General features: G+C 40.6%; 1 protein-coding gene across 1 annotated transcript in view; it reads right to left on the bottom strand.

The window, feature by feature from the left end:
* Window positions 1–1,795: 1,795 nt before the first annotated feature.
* Window positions 1,796–17,893, bottom strand: part of HS3ST5 (heparan sulfate-glucosamine 3-sulfotransferase 5) — a 177,426-nt gene continuing 161,328 nt past the window's right edge. Inside the window, exons 4-5 of the mRNA XM_063124762.1 lie at window positions 8,711–8,849; window positions 1,796–3,724 (exon numbers count right to left, since the gene is read on the bottom strand). Coding sequence (XP_062980832.1) covers window positions 2,794–3,724; window positions 8,711–8,817 — 1,038 coding nt within the window. The 5' untranslated portion in view covers window positions 8,818–8,849 and the 3' untranslated portion in view covers window positions 1,796–2,793. The remainder of the gene's footprint in view (window positions 3,725–8,710; window positions 8,850–17,893) is intronic.

Below are 17,893 nucleotides of genomic sequence, written 5' to 3'. Positions count from 1 at the left end.
CCTCCAGGTTGAAGTCTAATGTTCAGTTGTCATCAGCTGAGCAAACACAGCCAATAGGCAGGAGTCCTGGGAGTTGTGGTCCACCTCAGAGTTCATGAAGAGGGCTCTCTTAGATTACAGGCAATTGGTCATATGCTATTACTCAAAGATCTGCTCTTAAGTTGTAATACATGGACTGGTTCACACACCTGCACCATCTGGCAAATGTATTCACATAGCAGAGGAGCGGCTGTGTCCCTTCCCTTGGCATGATGAGGTGTCATTGAATAATTTGGCTCCTTTCCAAAATATATCAATTTTTTGTTTTTTTAAAATCTTATTGCATTTTCTTTACCCCCATGCAAACAGGTTTCAATTGAACTTTTATTTTCCATGTATGCGTCTAGTCATTATCAATTTAAAGCAACGTTATGCACAATATAAAGAGAGCAAATTGTTTTCTTTCACTTCTTAAGCATCACCACTTGCTACTGTAAAATTCCTACCAGCCTTCCAGTGCAGTCCTATCTAGGTCTATTTAAAGGTAAGTCCTGCTGAGTTCAATGGGACTTTCTCACAGGTATGTAGGATTGCAGATTTACAGTGTCATCCTATACATGTTGAGTTTAATTTGGCAAACTTCTAGAGTCCCAGGAAAACAGCTATGGGATTGTAACCTTATTCTAGTTTGTTGTTGGTCATATTAGTTGTAAATAACTCTTATGTCTACTCTGGTATACTTCTGATCATAACCATTCACAGAATTCCTTGGCTTCATGTGCAATGATATATTAATTACTGTTTCAGTTTTGAAAAGCAATAATGTCCTTTGAGGTAAGTGTTATAATAAATCTCCAGTTTTCTTTTTAATTAACCCAACTTTGCCTTTTATAGGTTACAGACTGCCTAGATCTGTCTTATATAGCCATGTTTTCTCCTCACTGATCTTTTCCTCACAGGCAGGCATGCACCCCACCCCACCCCACCCCAATGTGATTTACAAACCAGTAGAAGTGAATTTAACATGCATTTAAGCTCTTTAACATCCTAAGCCTAAACATAAAATGATTATGAGCCAAAGAAACTCCAGACAGTCCCAACCATTCTCCAAACAATCTCTCCTTGCACTGTTTTAGAAGCTGCGGTTACAAGTTTCAAAAGCAGCTTATTCACTTGTGGGGTACACGTACACACATAAAAGGGCCAATACTCATAAAAGGACTCTTCACAGCCATTACCCATGAGGATCTCATTTCTGCCTTATCAGTAATGAACAAGCGTGCCGAGGCATGCTGACTGGATGCAAGTGATGTTCATGCATATCTGAATCAGCCAAATAAGCAAGCACGTTCTTGCCTACTGCCTGATCACACTTCCTTGCTTTCTTCTGCCAACAAAACTACTAAACTCACCAGGACATCACAGCAAACAAAAGCTTAATGTTACTTCCTAACCAGGATTCCTGGTTCATTCCCAAAAAAGCCAGGAATCATAAGCCAAGAACAAACCCAGGCTTCAGATTCCAGCTTGTTAGGAGCATAATAAGTCAGGGATCCCAGTTCAGCTGTAACGCCAATCTTCTGTTTGCTGGTAACTTCATGGTTCTCTTAGCCCAGGAGGGACAACCACCAGCCCTTGGCCTAAGACCCTCTGCGTGTGCTCAGTTCAGGCCTCTGGCAAGAGCCATCTGTCTCTTTCCAGGCAACCTGCTGGGTGAAGAAGGAAGAGGGAGAAAGGGAAAAGTTCTTGAAATAATGACCATTGACATCATGAAGCATTGCTCAAAGAAAAAGGGGAAAAAAAACAAGTTGCACATATAGCAATTTTAATCCATTCCATTTTAAATACCACAATAAATTTAATTTTCACAATAAATTAAATAGCCATATTCAGTTTACAAAATAGAATTACTTAGTGTGAAACCAGTATTTACAAACAATATACATTATGTACAGCAGGTTTCTCTTTGTCGACATACAAGCATAGAAGGGAAAAAAAGACTTCCTTTTCGACACATGATTGACATGCTACAAGTGCCAAGATGATCCATACAATTAAAAACAAAACAAAAAACAATAGTGCAAACTCACCACAGGAAATCTGAAACAATGTTGATTGCATGAAAGAATTTCTTTTCAAACAATAGGAAAAGAGTTCTACTAGAGCTCAGCATCTCATAGGGTTAATGTACACTGCAAACTTATATTGGTTTTTAACCAGTTTATTGGGTATGGTATCCCTCAACAAATCCTGGAAATTGTAATCAGGTGAGAATTCTCTATTACAGATCACTACTGCCCTTCTCCCAACACAGAAATACAATTCCTCGGAGAGTGATTGCTAAACCAGCATAAGTCTGAAGCATACATAGATCTACACCTTTAAAGGGTCAATATTCTTTTAGCAATATGTATCCGTGATAGCCCACTGTAGACCTTCCAAAACAGATTTTGCAATGAATGATAAAGTAATATTCTGCCTTCTTTCTAGATATGTTTGATATTAAATCTTACGGAGCGAACAGAGCACTGACCCTTTGAACTGAATAGCTGAGTTAATTTCTTTAAATGACATCTCTTTAATTGTATAGCATAAAATGATGCAATTATGCAGAGAGTAAATTTTATATTATTCACTGCTCTGTAGAAAAATTGATCCCACCTTATATTTGGTCACACACTGCATATGTACAAGTATGCATGAAAAAAGGGGTTACTTGGATAGCTGTGGATACGAAAAGTGCATATTTTTACTCTAATCGAGACACTGTTGCATATCTCTGGTGCAACACACAGTGTTGTTATGAACTTTACTTTAGGGCCAGTTAAATGTCCTCCCTGTGATCTGGTAAAATTTCTGATTAAAAGGGTGAAAGAACTTGCGCAATTTGGTAATGACAGAGGAGTCCACCTCTGGATGGATGCGTCCCTTGCTTCCCGCCAGGCACTTGTTAAAGACAATGTTAAATCGCAAGCAGTAAAACCCTCTGGTGGCATTGAAATATAAATTATATTGACTTATCCTTGGAGGAAGATTTAAGAACTTCTCTACCAGCTGGAGTTCTGGCAGTGGTTCTGTAATGAGACGATCGCCATCAACAATGTGAAACTGCTCTATGGGAAAGTATTTTAACCACCTCTCCAAATGCTTTGTGTAGATGCTGGTTCTTACCGCCTTGTACTTAGTGTTCACCTCACAGGTGTTAGGATCAATGGCCAGCTTTTCAAATTTGTAGTAGGTTTTATTCTTCCTTTCCTTTCCCTCCAGCACCTGAGTGTAATCAGAAATAGCTCTTGTTGTGGGTTCCCTGACAATGATCAGTAATTTGATGGATGAGTTCATTTTATAAATCCTTTCAGGTACTTCCTCTGTGATAAAGTATGCAGGACTTTTCTCAATTGTTATTTGATGAGGATAAGAAAATGGCATTTTTTTCCTGTACCACTCAATGCCCTTGGCATAGTTCTCATCATTATCGAAGAAGTGGATTTCTTGGGAAGCTTTGACCACTGCTGGGTGGAGATTCAGCATTTCTAGTAACGCTCGCGTTCCTCCTTTCCTCACCCCAATTATGATGGCCTTGGGGATTTGTTGAACCAAACTGTGAAGTCGAATTTGCTCCTTGCTGGCATTGCCCTTTCGGAACTCGTGCAACAACCCACGCTTAAACTGTAGGGCTCGGAGTGGAATTTCATCTTGGCCATGGAGTCCAAACCGACCATCAATAGGGCAAATGGGCTGCAGTCTGCAATTAAAAAAAGAACTTATTTACATGATTAACAGTGCAATCCTATATTGTAAAGGTGATGATTGAAATAATCTATACATGAACTTATTAGTGTAGCAAGATATGGGCAACTCTTGTGTAAGAGTTGAATAGGCAATAGGAAAGTTGTCTGCTTGCTCGTGAACTAGCACAGACAACAATTCACCAGGGCACTGTTTCATCCACTCCTGGAAGCCTTCCACTGACCCACTTTTTGTGGTTCCAGTCTGATAACTACTTCAAAATGGTTTCAGCACTCACTGTAAGTAAATCAAATTCTCCCCTGTAAATGGAATTGTGAGATGTAAATTTTACCAATGTACACTGTACAGATCAAGCCATGTGTGCTGTCCGTACATTACAGGAATTGTTTGGAATTTAGTAAATGTCAACATTCATGGCTGAAATCTAATGGTGTCCATTCACCAGCAGAATGTACACCATAGGAGAAATGCATTTCCCCTCCCCCATAGCCCCACAAATTTTCTCTGGAGAGTTGGAGGATGCTCTGGAGCAGATATGCGGAGTGCAGGGGGAGAAGAGGAAGTCCCATTGCATGAATGGAAGTCCCCTCATGTGACATTGGATAACACCTAAAACCAAGTGGATTTTGTGCATGTCCATTAAATTTCCTAGTTTAAAGACCTGTTGTGTGAACAACTACTTATCTCTTCTAATTCTCCCACCATTCAGTTTTATTGAACTGAGTTCTAGTATTAAGAGAGAGAAGTAAACCTTCTCCCTGGCCAGGTTCTCCACACCAGGGATTTCATGTCCTCTTGGCTTTGTGTATTTTGGTGTGCTCATTAGCTCTGAATCCCGGCTTTGTTCCTCCACCATGACCCTTTGACACAACTCCTGGTTCTCCTCTAACTGCTGCCTACTGAGGGGGCATAGCTCAGGTCCCTGGTATCTCCAGGTAGTGCTAGGAAAGAATCCTGCCTGAAATCCCGGACCGGCACTGGCTGCCAGTGCCAATAGGACTAGGCTAGATTCTGGCTCAATATATGACATCTCTCTTCCTATGACTAGACTGACACCACATCAAGGACTACAGGAATTAACTGAGATGTAATATCTCCAGGAGGTGGGGAAGGAGAAGTAGCAACCATTAGCATGTCCAAAAGACACTGGTTTTCATATAGTTAGAGTGATGCAACCAGAAGAGAGATCAAGGAGGCTGTTGAGACACCCCCAACTTCCGTACTATCAGAAAAGGATTCACTAGTGAATAAAAATCCATCGCTGCTTGATGTAAATAAAGGAGAGTGAGATAGAAATAAACCCTTCTCACCATTTGCAGTATTATATATGGATCCTATGGAATTCACTACTGCAGAGTTCAAGGAGTCAAGTACTATGTCTAGATAATTTTATGACCATTAATAACGTTTGTAGCTGTGCAAGCTTAGATTGGTGAAAAGGTTAATTAAATTTCATGCCTCAGGGCACAGGACAAATTCCTGCAGGAGTCAAGAAGGAATTTCCATCCATAGATGAAACTGCATAATTGGCGATGGTTATTTTGCATATTATTATTATATCATGAGGCTTTGCCAGTAGATGGTGGGATGATGGGAGACTACGCACATGATCCTTCCTTTCTCAGCATATGCAGAGCTTTCTTTATAGAAATGGAGCAATGAATTGCTACTAGTGGAGGAATATTGAAGACTGATATATCTATCGCCACCTCTTAACATAAATCTGAAGGTGGATCTTCTTGTTGTTTAGGTTTCTGTTTTTTCTTTAAGCTCAGTTTGTTGATCCTTGGATAGCAGAGTGCATATACGTACAGCAAACGCTTTCATGGAAAAGTATATGCAATTTGATTCAAGCATTAGGATTGTTCACATAAACGCTGTGCCTTCCACGAGCAGCACCTTCAGCAGCTGGTAGTGGTGGTGGTGGTGGTGCGGATCTTCAGCAGGAAACTAGCATGAGAATGAGAACTTTAAACCCCTCATATCTCAGTATACCATAATTCTGATTCAGATCAGACACTCCTATCGCTTCTTTTCCTGGAAAAATAAAGTACTGTTGGGACATTAAGCACACTTCTGAAAAATGCATGCTAATATAATATGTAGTTTGATGCCAGATGCATGAAGTATGGGAGATAGCAAAATACCTTGCTTCTCTTTGTTATATTTCCATTTTTTTTTAAAAAAAAACACAACCCTTTGTGCTGACAGCTTTCTTTCTGAAAAGGCTTTTCAGTTTTAATTTTTTCAAGAACTCTTAAGCCACCTGTAATATAAATAATAGCTAAGCCTTGTTTCTTTGTTCTCTAGCAGCACAGACTTTGCTTGGAAAATACCATACAAGCTATGCAACACGTCTTTATATACGTTGTTCTGCACATGTATCTGAAGATGGGGGTCTGTGCAACTTAAACAATTGTTTCCAGCAGAACTGAAGGCTACTTGGAACAACTATTAGGAAAACCAACACAGCTAATGAGGGCTTAGTTCGTAATTCTGTTACTCTATGCAGAGAATTGTGGGGACTGTGCTGGTCTCCTCTTGCCTCAAACTTGATAAACTCAGCATGGACCAGCAACAATTAGCTACGCTGCTGGGCCTGATGGTAACAGACTCAACGACCCTTTATAGAAGGGCTCAGTTCTATGGCATCCAATCCCAGGTTAAGGAGCTTTCAAAGAGCAGGTGTGCTAGGCTATTTCACAGATCTATGGTGCAACCACACTTAGAATACTGTGTATGGTTTTGGTTACCACACCTAAAAAAAAAGATATTGTAGAGCTGGAAAAAGTGCAGAAAATGGCAACTAAAATGATTAAGAGACTGGAGCATATCTATTATGAGAGAAGGTTACAACACCTGGGATGATGATGATGATGATGATATTTATTTCCATCCCGCCTTTTGCCCAATGCTGGGCCTCAAGGCGGCCTTACAAAGTTTAAAACATACATTGGGGGGAAAAAACAAAACAAAACATATAAACGTTTAAAATACACAACAAAATTATAAGACATTAACATAGATGGAGGGCCAGATTATTTTCCAAAGGCCTGCTGGAACAAAAAAGTTTTAGCCTGCTTCCAAAAGCCCATCAAGAAGGGAGCCTGCCTAGCTTCCCCAGGAAGAGAGTTCCAGAGCACTGGAGCAGCCACCGAGAAGGCCCTCTCCCATGTTCCCACCAAGTGCGCCTGTGAAGATGGTGGGACTGAAAGAAGGCCTTCTCCAGAAGATCTTAAAGCACCAGCAGGCTCATAAGGGAGAATACGTTCTTTCAAATAACCTGGACCCGAGCCATATAGGGCTTTATAGGTCATAACCAGCACTTCGAATTGTGCCCGGAAACAGACTGGAAGCCAGTGGAGCTGTTTTAACAGGGGAATTGTATGCTCTCTGTAACCAGCCCCGGTCAACAATCTGGCTGCAGCTCTTTGAACCAGCTGGAGTTTCCGAACACTCTTCAAAGGCAGCCCCACGTAGAGCGCGTTACAGTAATCCAATCGGGATGTAACTAAGGCATGTGTCACCATGGCCAGGTCCGACATCTCTAGGAACGGGCGCAGCTGGCGCACTAGCTTTAACTGTGCAAATGAACTCCTGGCCACCGCCGAAACCTGGGCATCCAGGCTCAGGGCTGAATCCAGAAGTACACCCAAGTTGCGGACCTGTGTCTTCAGGGGGAGTGTAACCCCATCCAACACAAGCTGAATTGTTTAGCTTGGAAAACAGAAGGCTAAGTTGAGACCTGACATTAAGTTGGGTGGATGCCTAGCTTGTATAGTTTTTCTGCCTGAAAAATGGGAGACATCACATGAACTGCGAATTTGTGAAGCTGAGTGTAAGCATGGAGCATCACAGTAATGTGCAGTGTCCTCTATGCGATTGAGTCAAAGGTGTCAAGCTTGCTCTTTAACTACATAAGAATGGCCCTGGCCTTAGTGACTACGTATCCTCTTATGATACATTATGAAGCCCTGCAGGCTCATGCATAATTTTAAATACCACCATAGGGTATTTATTACCCACTCACTAATTTCAGAAAGGAACCTGCACAAAGACATCTGAATTCCTCATCTGCACCCCAAATGGATTTTGGTTTTGTATCGTTCCATTTCTCTGGAGCACTCTCACCCTGCCATAATTAGACACCGGATTTTGTAGTTGTGCCCCACTCCTTGCTGCAAATGGAATCCGGAAAGACTGCTTCCTTGAGGTCAAGGCCAACAATAAATGGCATCGCCAGGAACTATTACGTCCCAAGTAATTTCTGTGAGTGTATGTGTGTTCTTGGCCAAAGGCATCACACAAGTCCTAGTTTTATACCTACATCTGCCTTTTTGCTTGAGAAAATCAGTCCTGGGCATATCCTCTTCACTCGCCATAGCCGCCACCTCCCCCCAAAATGAAACCACGGCTAATTAACATAGTTAAACTTCCCCATCCCTGGAGCAATATTTCAAGTGCATTAGGATCCCAGGCTTGACAAGCAAACTCTGCAGGCTCATGCATAATTTTAACTGCCACTGTAGCATATTAATTGCCCGCTCATAAATTTCAGAAGGGAAGATGCATAAATACATCATATCTGTTTGTCGAGACTTGAGGTCAACCTGCAGATGCACACAGACAAAAATGAGCTACCATAATGGCATTTTTTACTGTATGCTGCTTGAGTTTCCTTCCGAAAACAACTGCCAGTGCACACAGAATACAAATGGACAGGCGGAAATGCACTGGCTTAGGAAAGCCGAAACGCTTTCAGTTTACCTGCCCCTCCCCCATTCTTAAACAGAAGGGAAATAACAATGAAAATCAATACCACAGCAGATTGCCTTTCTTAGACGCTTACGAGCAAGACAAAGAGCTGGAAGAAACCTATTCAATGATATTCAAAGCTGAAGAGTAAGTTATGTGGGAAATCTCCACCTAAAGCCATTTATAATTATGGATGTCACCCATACGTGCTAATTTAATGACTTACCTATCCAAGCTCCCAACTCTGGCAACTAGATATAGGAGACTTCCAATAGCAAGGCTGCCTAGTAGAAGGAGCTTCTGTCTCAGCAACGCCTGCTGTTTGAATAGCATGGCCCTCCATCAATCTTCAGGGCTTCTTCAGTCTGCAGGGACCAAATACATAAACCACTCATGAGCAAGTAGCAATATACAGGCTGATGTTTATTAACAGGCAGTCAATCAATTCCTACAAGTGATTAACCCACACTTGCATCTTACAAGCCTCCCCACCCCGCCTTTTCCCGTATTTTCACTCATTAGAAAATCTCACATGTAGTGTCAACAATTTATTGAGTGGTGTTGCCAGATTCAGCATTACCAAATTCAGGGAGTCCTTGGGTAGAGTCCTTGACAGTGTAGCTGGATGGAAAGATTGCAATGTCAGTAGATGTATCCATTTCATTTGAATAATATAGGATTTACAGAGATCTGAAAGGAGATTCAACATGCGGAGGGGGGGGGGGGCGGCTTTTGCCGGACAAGATTTTGGGCATCTCTATGTCCAATGGAGTGGGGCTAAGAGTGTGTTGAGGAGGGTCCCTTGATTTACAACTCGGTGGCACCTTGTGTGAGCATGCGGGTCATGCTGAATTAATTATAAGGCTTCTCCGAGATTCTACTGAACACAACAATGCTTAGTTCTGAGTAAACACATGTAGGAACTTGGCTGTAAGGCTGCAGTCCTCTTACTGGCTTGCGATTGCTTTTGTTGTTTTTTAAATAGAAAGTTCACTATGCTGGAAAAGTGTCAATCCAACTTGAGCAAGAGCTATCTTTTTTCTAAGGGCACAGGGACTTTTTGAAACAAACAGCAGTGCTTTACTGCTCCAGTCTTTGGAGTGTTTACTATTTTACTGTTCCAGTCCTGGGAATAAGTGCAATTGAACTCAGTGGGGCTGGCTTCTGAGTAGGCTTGCACAGGATTGCACTGCAAGTCTGCTTAGAGTAGCAACCTTAACAACCACTCCCATTCTCTAATCTTCAATGTCTTTACTTGGAATCTTCTCCCAACCCACTGACTTCAGTGGAGTTTATTTCTATGAGAGGAAAATGAGAGTTCCTGAGTAAGATCATGCTGGCAGAAGCAGAGATATGGAAGGTACAATGGACTACTCTGACCACCCCCACGCTCTTGCTCTTGCTAGAGGACATGGAGACTTTGGAGGAGGATTGTCATTCTTAGAGCTCGCCTGCTTCTCTGCTGTTTTCTCACATGATTTGTCACCAATGCGATCCTTGCTTTCAATTGTTTTCCCCCCTTTCCTGGGTGGACGAGGGACTCTCCCTTTTCAGCCGAGTGTGTGTGTTTGTGTGAGAATAAAAAGTGCAGTTTTTGTCATCCCTCCTGATTACTTATGTACTAATTTAGCATTAACCGAATTCTAAACAATGGGTCTGTCGCTGTAATATGTAGTTTGCTCCTGAGCTAACTGGAAAGAACAAACAAGTAGGTTTACGAACTCCAACATCCATGAATTGGAATATGATAGGAGTGCTTTTGATAGTCTGGATGATTAGATGGTCTTGATTCTGAGTAAAGACTACCCATGGTGGAGGAGTGAGGGTGTGTGTTCCTCTTCTGCTTGCCAGACATATCCATCCCATTCCTGGGCTTTTCCATAGGCGTAACATTTCTATAGAGCCTGTGCAGAGAAAAACTGAACCAAGCAATCAATCTCTGGTTGTATGTGTTATATGACTGTGTGGTGTTGGCCTGTGTGCACATTGCACCGAAGCATGCATGGCTGGTAGGCCCAAAGTCAGGATGACATGCCTGTTGAGCCTAACAGGCAGGCATGGTCTTGGACCTCCACTGTCTGTGGCCTCTACTTGGAGAGAGGACTGTCTGCACAGCCCAAGGGTAACTACTTCAGCAGGTGCCACCAACCATCCTGAAGGTATCCATTAGATTTCAGTTGTTTGCGTAACCCACAGTTCTCAATTCCTGCTTTGGATGAGCAATGAACTGAGCAGAATGTTTGATCTACCCATGGTTATGATATTTTTAATATTCAAAGCCACATCTCCAAGCTTGTTTTTGGTCTAGAACACTGTGGATTTGGTTGTTGTTGTTTATGATAAATTCTGACTCAGTAAAGGGCTCCATACAACAAAGGTTCTGTCTTGGGAGATACACAGACAGAAAAAAATTAGCCTATTTCCCCACCAACAACTAAGTGGAGATACAAATCTGACAGGGAAAGATTTAAGGGATTTGCACAAAGCTATACAATATGCCTTAGACAAAGCTAGGATTTGAACTAGTTCTCAAGAGTTCTAGGTCTCAGCATTAGCCACAAGATCATCCTCCCTTTTTATTACTTTTTATTCCCCTTACTACAGGTTTTTTTAAAAAATCCTTTGTCAGGCTTTTCTGGAAAGTAGTAGCAAAATAAAAGAAGAATTTGATATTTTAAGTAGAAGTTATTTCATAGTTACGGAGCTGAATATCACAGCTGGCACTGAATAAGAGCATTACAAAAATATTTATTTATTTATTTATTTAAAGCGTTTTTATAGCGCCACCTCACCATTTCTGGCATCGAGGCGCTTTACAATAACGTATAAGTTCGGAAACTTCAATTAGTTCAAAATATGGCAGCCAGATTGGTCACCAGTACATCTAGGGGTGAGCATATTACCCCAACATTAAAATCACTCCACTGGCTCCCAATTAGTTTCCGGGCAAAGTACAAAGTGTTGGTCATTACCTTTAAAGCCCTAAATGGTTTGGGTCCAGGTTACCCGCGGGATTGCCTTCTCCCATATAGTCCGCCCCGCACTCAGGTCCTCTGGGGTGAACTTACTTCAGTCAGCTAAAACTAGGCTGACATCAGTTTCCCAGAGGACCTTTTCTTCTGTCGCCTCCAGATTGTGGAATGGCCTGCCAGAGGAGATTCATAAAATTAACTCTCTGTGTGATTTTAAGGCAGCTTTAAAGACTAGCCTTTTCCGGCAGGCCTATCGAAATCAATGTTAAATCAAGAATTTTTACGATGTATTGATTCCTGTTCTAATGTTGTTCCCTGCCTCAATCCAAAGGGAGAGGCGGGTAAGAAATAAATAAAATTATTATTATTATTATTATTATTATTATTATTATTATTATTATTTAAAACAATTCCATTAAAAGAATACATCAATTTGAAATTTTGGTGCTGATACAGTAATGTGAATTACAGAGAAAGGAAAGTACAATGGTGATAAGGGCTAGATATGTTGCAGGTTAATAGTTCTGAATCTAATATGTTCTGATGTGTACATCAACACAAATGTTATAGTTTTGGAGGAGCTGGTTCTGAATTTGAGCTTTTAACACTGCACTGCTATTCAGAACTAAGTTCCGTTCAATTCAATGGGAGTTACTCACAGGAAAGTGTGTACAGGATTGCGTGCTGCAATACTGCAATACTGTATAAATTTGCCTGGGAGTAACTCCCATTGGATTCAGTGAGTCTTCTGAAAAGACATGAATCTGACAGGGATTGTTCTGTAAGAAGCTCACATTCAGTTCTTCTCCATGTGAAAAAACAACCCAGTCTAAGTGTCCTCTTCCTTTTATAAATGTGTAGATCTCAATGTTCAGTAATTTGTGCAGACTTTGTCATGAACACAGCCAGCTGCCGGCCAGAGAAAAATGAAATGAAAAGACAATTTAGATTCTGTTAAGCTTTCAATGTGGACAGTGCCATATATGTATTAACTGCAAACAAATATGAATCTGTAATATCATTGATAAATGCACATCTATTAAGTGAGTAAATAAGCAAATGTAAGTATACAATACTATGCCAGCATGTAGATAAGCAACCTTTTCCCATCTTCCTCAATATTTTAATTGCACATAATGATACAATCTTCATCTCATTAGAGTCAGCAACAAATCTAATGATTTGCATGGAACACTTGCAAATAAACTCCTTAAAAATGAAGTATTTTCCCGCAACTCAATTACTTTTGAGTTTTCATCAAAGTCATTCCGATAGTTTTAGTTCTGTGTCGAACACTCCCTCTGAATTCCTATCAGAAATGTTCATACATGCAAAGAAATTAATGGATGAAAAGTATTTTGAAGAGCAATATACCCAAAGACATTAAATGAACAAGGATCTCTAGGCAAGAATAGAAACTTTTTTAAAAAAGAAAAAATTGTCTATATAAACAAAGATGTAGCTCTGAAGCTAGGATCCCAGATCATCAGGAACACATATAGCTCTAATATTAAAGTGAATGAGTGATGGAGAGTGAGCCACATGAAAGACTTTGGTAATGGATCTAATTGTGCAGCCCTCATTAAGGAAACATTAGAAGTTACTTAGAAAGGGTGGTACTCTTTCCTGATTCCTCCCCACTCCAATTTATCTGTGCATCTTTATTGTATTAAGGAGTGTTCTTCCACCTACAGATGTGCTGAAGGAGAATGGAACAATAACTCCTGGTGTTGCACAAGCCTTTTGTGCCCTTATATATTTCCATCAGAAATCCTTTACAGTGCAATTTGATCCCATATGGCACTGATACAGCATCCCACCCCCCTTTTTTAGTGTGCCTGCCCTTAAATGAAATTTTGCTAGCAGGTTAACCAGTTCTGCATGGTCAAAACAGGTTTGGATACCTTTTTCTTTTTTTTTTTGGACTTCAGAAAGTTTACTAGGACCAAGTCTGAGATCCTGTTTCTGCATGACTGTTGTCAAACAATGCTTTCCCATGGTCCATTTCATACTAGTACTGATGACATTGGCATGGAAACATTTTATTAGACAGGGTCTGTTCCAAGTGGAAAACCCATAATTTATATTATGACACCTGTGTGGAGTCCCAACCATGGGGGAGTGCTTTTTCCCCATTATGCATGCTTGCACTGTAATGTATGGACCTACTCTGAGAATCAGATTTAATGACAACAATTACTGTAAATAATTGACAAAAAGACAAAGAGAAGATTCATGGACCCTGAACACCTGTGAAGATAATTACTAGTGCAAGTGGTGACTAGATCTGCCTGCTATATTTGTTTTGTGTGTTATTCCTTAACAACTGTTTTAGAGAGGAGCATGAAGGATTGAAATATGTTCTAAGAAGAGGAGTTATGTTGAAGAGCGAGAGAAAAAAGATGAATAAGTTCTAAGACGTAAAATCAAAAATGTATCTTTCAAACTCTGTTTAATTCTTGAACTGTTAAAACAGGTTTAGATTTATTTTATGCTCTTTTGTCACATTCTAATTTTGTCCTTTAAAAAAAAAAGGTATCAGTTGGTAGGGAGGGTATCTATAAATAAAATTCTTTAATCATTATTAAAGAAGGTCTTAAATCAAGGAGGGCCAAGTGATAATGTCAGTGCAATTATTTAGTAAGTTTTTTTTTTAAAAAAAATCATACAGTGCATTTCGTTATACAATGCACGAGTATTTGGAAAGCTACTTGTTACATAGTGATGGCTCCAGGTTTTGGGGGGCTCATGGGAAAGATATCCTCAGTGAGCTCCAGTGGTGGCTAATGCTCACAGGCACGGGGGGGGGGGGGCAGAGTGCAGGGCATACATACATAGACTCAAGCCATACACCCCCACACCCCACTAGTCACTCATTCAAACATCCCCATCCATCCCCCATTCTCTCTGTGTGTGCCTCTCTTACACACACACACACACACACCCCTTCTGAAATCCCTCTCCCCACCCCCAGTACAGAAACCAAGTGATATGCACAGGGAGAAAGGAACTGCTTGGATAGCTCTCTCTCTTGCTCTCCCCCCACCCACTCCGCTGGCCCTTGCAGTGGTATTGGGCTTTGGCAGATGCCCAGTGATGCCTAGCCCTGGTTGCTGACAAATGTGTGATGGATGTTATCACTGTCTTTATACCAGAGAGTTTGCCTAATATTCAGATTTTGCACTAGTTTGTCCAATATGAGAGTAATACACTATACATGGGAAGCAGGAAGCATAACAAACTAAGAAGGGCTATTAAAGCATGAATGGTGAAATTTCTAAGGCAGATTTCTAAGAAGCTGCATTAATAATCTGCAACAATCTTCAAAGGGATTGGAAAAATTCCTACACCTGAGCTGCTTTTTTCTTATTAAGGTGATTAATCTGAAGAACTGTTGCAAACTGCTGCGTAAGAATAAGATGCTGAGGAAAGCCATTATGATCTATGAAATAATAATGTATCAGTTCCAGATGGTATTCTTTTCGGGCGGGGGAACCTCAATAAGAAATTGCGGAACTACAAATGTTTGTATATAAGTTATACCAGAGGAGCAGGAAGTGCCAGTGTAACTACAGTGGGCTTTTTACCCTCTTAACACTTCCACAAGCAACCCAGGAAGCTACAGGACAGTAATCTGAAAAGTACTGCAATGCAGATCAGCAGAATATTGTGCAGAGCTAGGTGAACTATGAAATGTTAGAAGGACTGGATGAGAGGTAATACGATTACCCTTTCAGGGTAATCGTTGCGGGGTAATCTTTTCGGGGGCACACCTTGATTCTTCTTGCAAGAATTTGACCAGAGATGCTTGCCTATCCTTTGCATTCTCACCCCATCCCTAGACTAAAACACATAAGAAATTTGGGTTGTATCCAATCTTATTTGATAGAACTTGTTAGTCATGACTACCCTAAGTCCCGTTGATTTCAATGGGTCTACCCTAATTATGGCAAAGTCTGGATCCAACCCATTACTCTTAACTATGGAAAAAAGACTAATGTTGTATTTTGTGCTAAAACTGAGGCAAAGCACATATGTATGTATTTATTATATTTCTATAGCACCCAATAGCCGAAGCTGTCTGGGCAGTTCATGCAAAAGGTTCCACATCCGATCCCTGGTGTGTCCAGGTAGGAAATACACCTGTCTGGTAACCTAGAGAGCTGCTGCATCATCAGTGTAAACAATACTGGGTAGATGAAATAGACTAAACCACAGACATCTCCCTATGTTCATGGCTACATTTAATTCAAGAATGAAATGCATAAAAGAAGAAGAAGACATGCCTTAAATTCTTGAGTCCATTTTTGTTGTTATAGTGCTAATATCTTACATTCTTGTGGTCTGATATGCAATAGGAATGTGTCAAATGAAGATACATACCAGCATATATACACATGCCTATATATATATATATATATATATATATATATATATATATATATCACTATATATATATATATATATATAGCAAGAACAGTCATTGACTTTTCATGAAAGAGTTATGACACTCATACAAGATCATTATAAAGGTTTTACAGTACAAAATGAAAATGTCACCATTTCTAGAAATGAAATAGTGATTAATATTGTAGAAAAATGGTACCTTTGCAAAGCTTTTTTTCTGCATCAGTATAGAATTCTAGTACACCAGTAGGGGTCACATGTTGACCAATATATAATGGAAATATATATGTTACTGAGAGAGCTTTTGAATATATATATATTGCTTATTTGATAATGGAACTCTGTAGGCTCAGCAATACAATTTTCACAGATATCCTGATCTTCTAGATGTGTGTCATCACACTTATGCAGATGGTGCTACAGTATCATCTTGTCATGCTACATTGCAGCTACATCACATCTAAAGGAACACCATCATCTATATGGACCAGGGGCTGGGTGCCAAATCTGGCCTTTTGGGGTTGCCAAGAAGGCCATACCCCCTTCCCATAGCCCCACCCACTGATTATTTTGTGGTTTCCCAGCTTTTGTGCAGTTTCTCTGGTGCTATAAGGCTGAAATGCCTCTCCTAAGGATTAGCTACTGGCAGTTAGAGCTTTAAGCCACAATATGTTGGTATTTGGGGTATTTCGGCCCCACTTTTTCCTTCAGCCCTGCCCACAACTGGAAGGTGGACTCTGAAAGCTTCTCTGAAATGGAATTCCGCCATTTGGGTTGAAAGAGGTTCTACACCTCTGATATAGACAATTTCTTAAACATTTATCAGAAGACAATATGTATGTATAAACGTTCTTAAAAAGGGATAATTTTTCAAATACATTTGTGCTTCACTCTTGCTATTATTCAATTCCACTCAGTCATCTGGTGCTGTAAGTTTGATGACCCCATAGTTTATCTATACTATAAATGAAAGAGAATTCACTGTAGCAACAAGAGACCATAGCCCAATAGTAGAGCACATGCAGGAGGCCCCAGGTTAGATCCCTGGAGTTTCCAGGTAGGGCTGGAAAAATTCCTGCCCCAAACCCTGGAAAGCCACTGCCAATCAGTGTTGGCAATACTGGGCTTGATGGAGCAATGTTTTAACTCCGTATAAGGCAGTTCCCAATGTTTCTAAACACAGGGACTCTATACAAATTTTCATGGAATCTCATCCTTACAAAATACGCTAGTTCACAAGCGCACATACCCTATGAACAAAATGAAAAGAATAACATTTTTTGTCAAGCTTCCTTGCCTACAGGAGGTTCTTCCTGACCACAGGTAAGCAGATGAGTGGCTACATACAGGCCTGTACAAGTACACCATGTATTTGAGTCACCTGTATGGATGGGAAGTACATATGGGAGGATATGCAACATGCTGTAGCTTGTCACGGGAGGCCCAGGTGGACTCTGACATGGAGTACTTGGGGACAGCTCCGGTTGATCTGCCAGCTACGGCCTTTCCTGAACAGGGACAACCTAGCCACAGTAGAGCATGCACTGGTAACTTCCCGATTAGACTATGCAATGCACTTTACGTGGGGCTGCCCTTGAAGATGACTCAGAAGTTGCAACTAGTGCAAAATGCAGCAGCTAGACTGCTGGCGGGTACATCTTACAGAGACTGACTGTTGCAGATGTAGTAGCATAAACAGTTGCACCAACACAGCATCTTGGGCTAACCTAAATACCAAACTTGGCACAGCAGCCTTTGCACCTAATCCTTCATTCCTTTTTCTGGTCTTTTTTGGCAGTCTCATGCCTCATAGAATCAGGCAGTTAGATAGTTCCAGATTAATTAAAATCCTGGAGCCGCTTCACTCTCACTTTACTCCTATCTATTATGAAGGTAGTATTTTAAAGAAAATGACATGCTGGAATTCAAAAAGACTTGAAAATGTTAATATATGTTGGAATCACTGAGGAGGAAGGTAACAGCAAAATCATTCATGCTGTAAATGTGTTTTAATCCTACATTACAACTGC

Source organism: Elgaria multicarinata, chromosome 4 (assembly GCF_023053635.1).
Source record: "Elgaria multicarinata webbii isolate HBS135686 ecotype San Diego chromosome 4, rElgMul1.1.pri, whole genome shotgun sequence".
NCBI classification, from domain to species: domain Eukaryota; kingdom Metazoa; phylum Chordata; class Lepidosauria; order Squamata; family Anguidae; genus Elgaria; species Elgaria multicarinata.
Note: the sequence above shows the minus strand (reverse complement) of the source record. Positions and strands in the feature narration are given on the sequence as shown.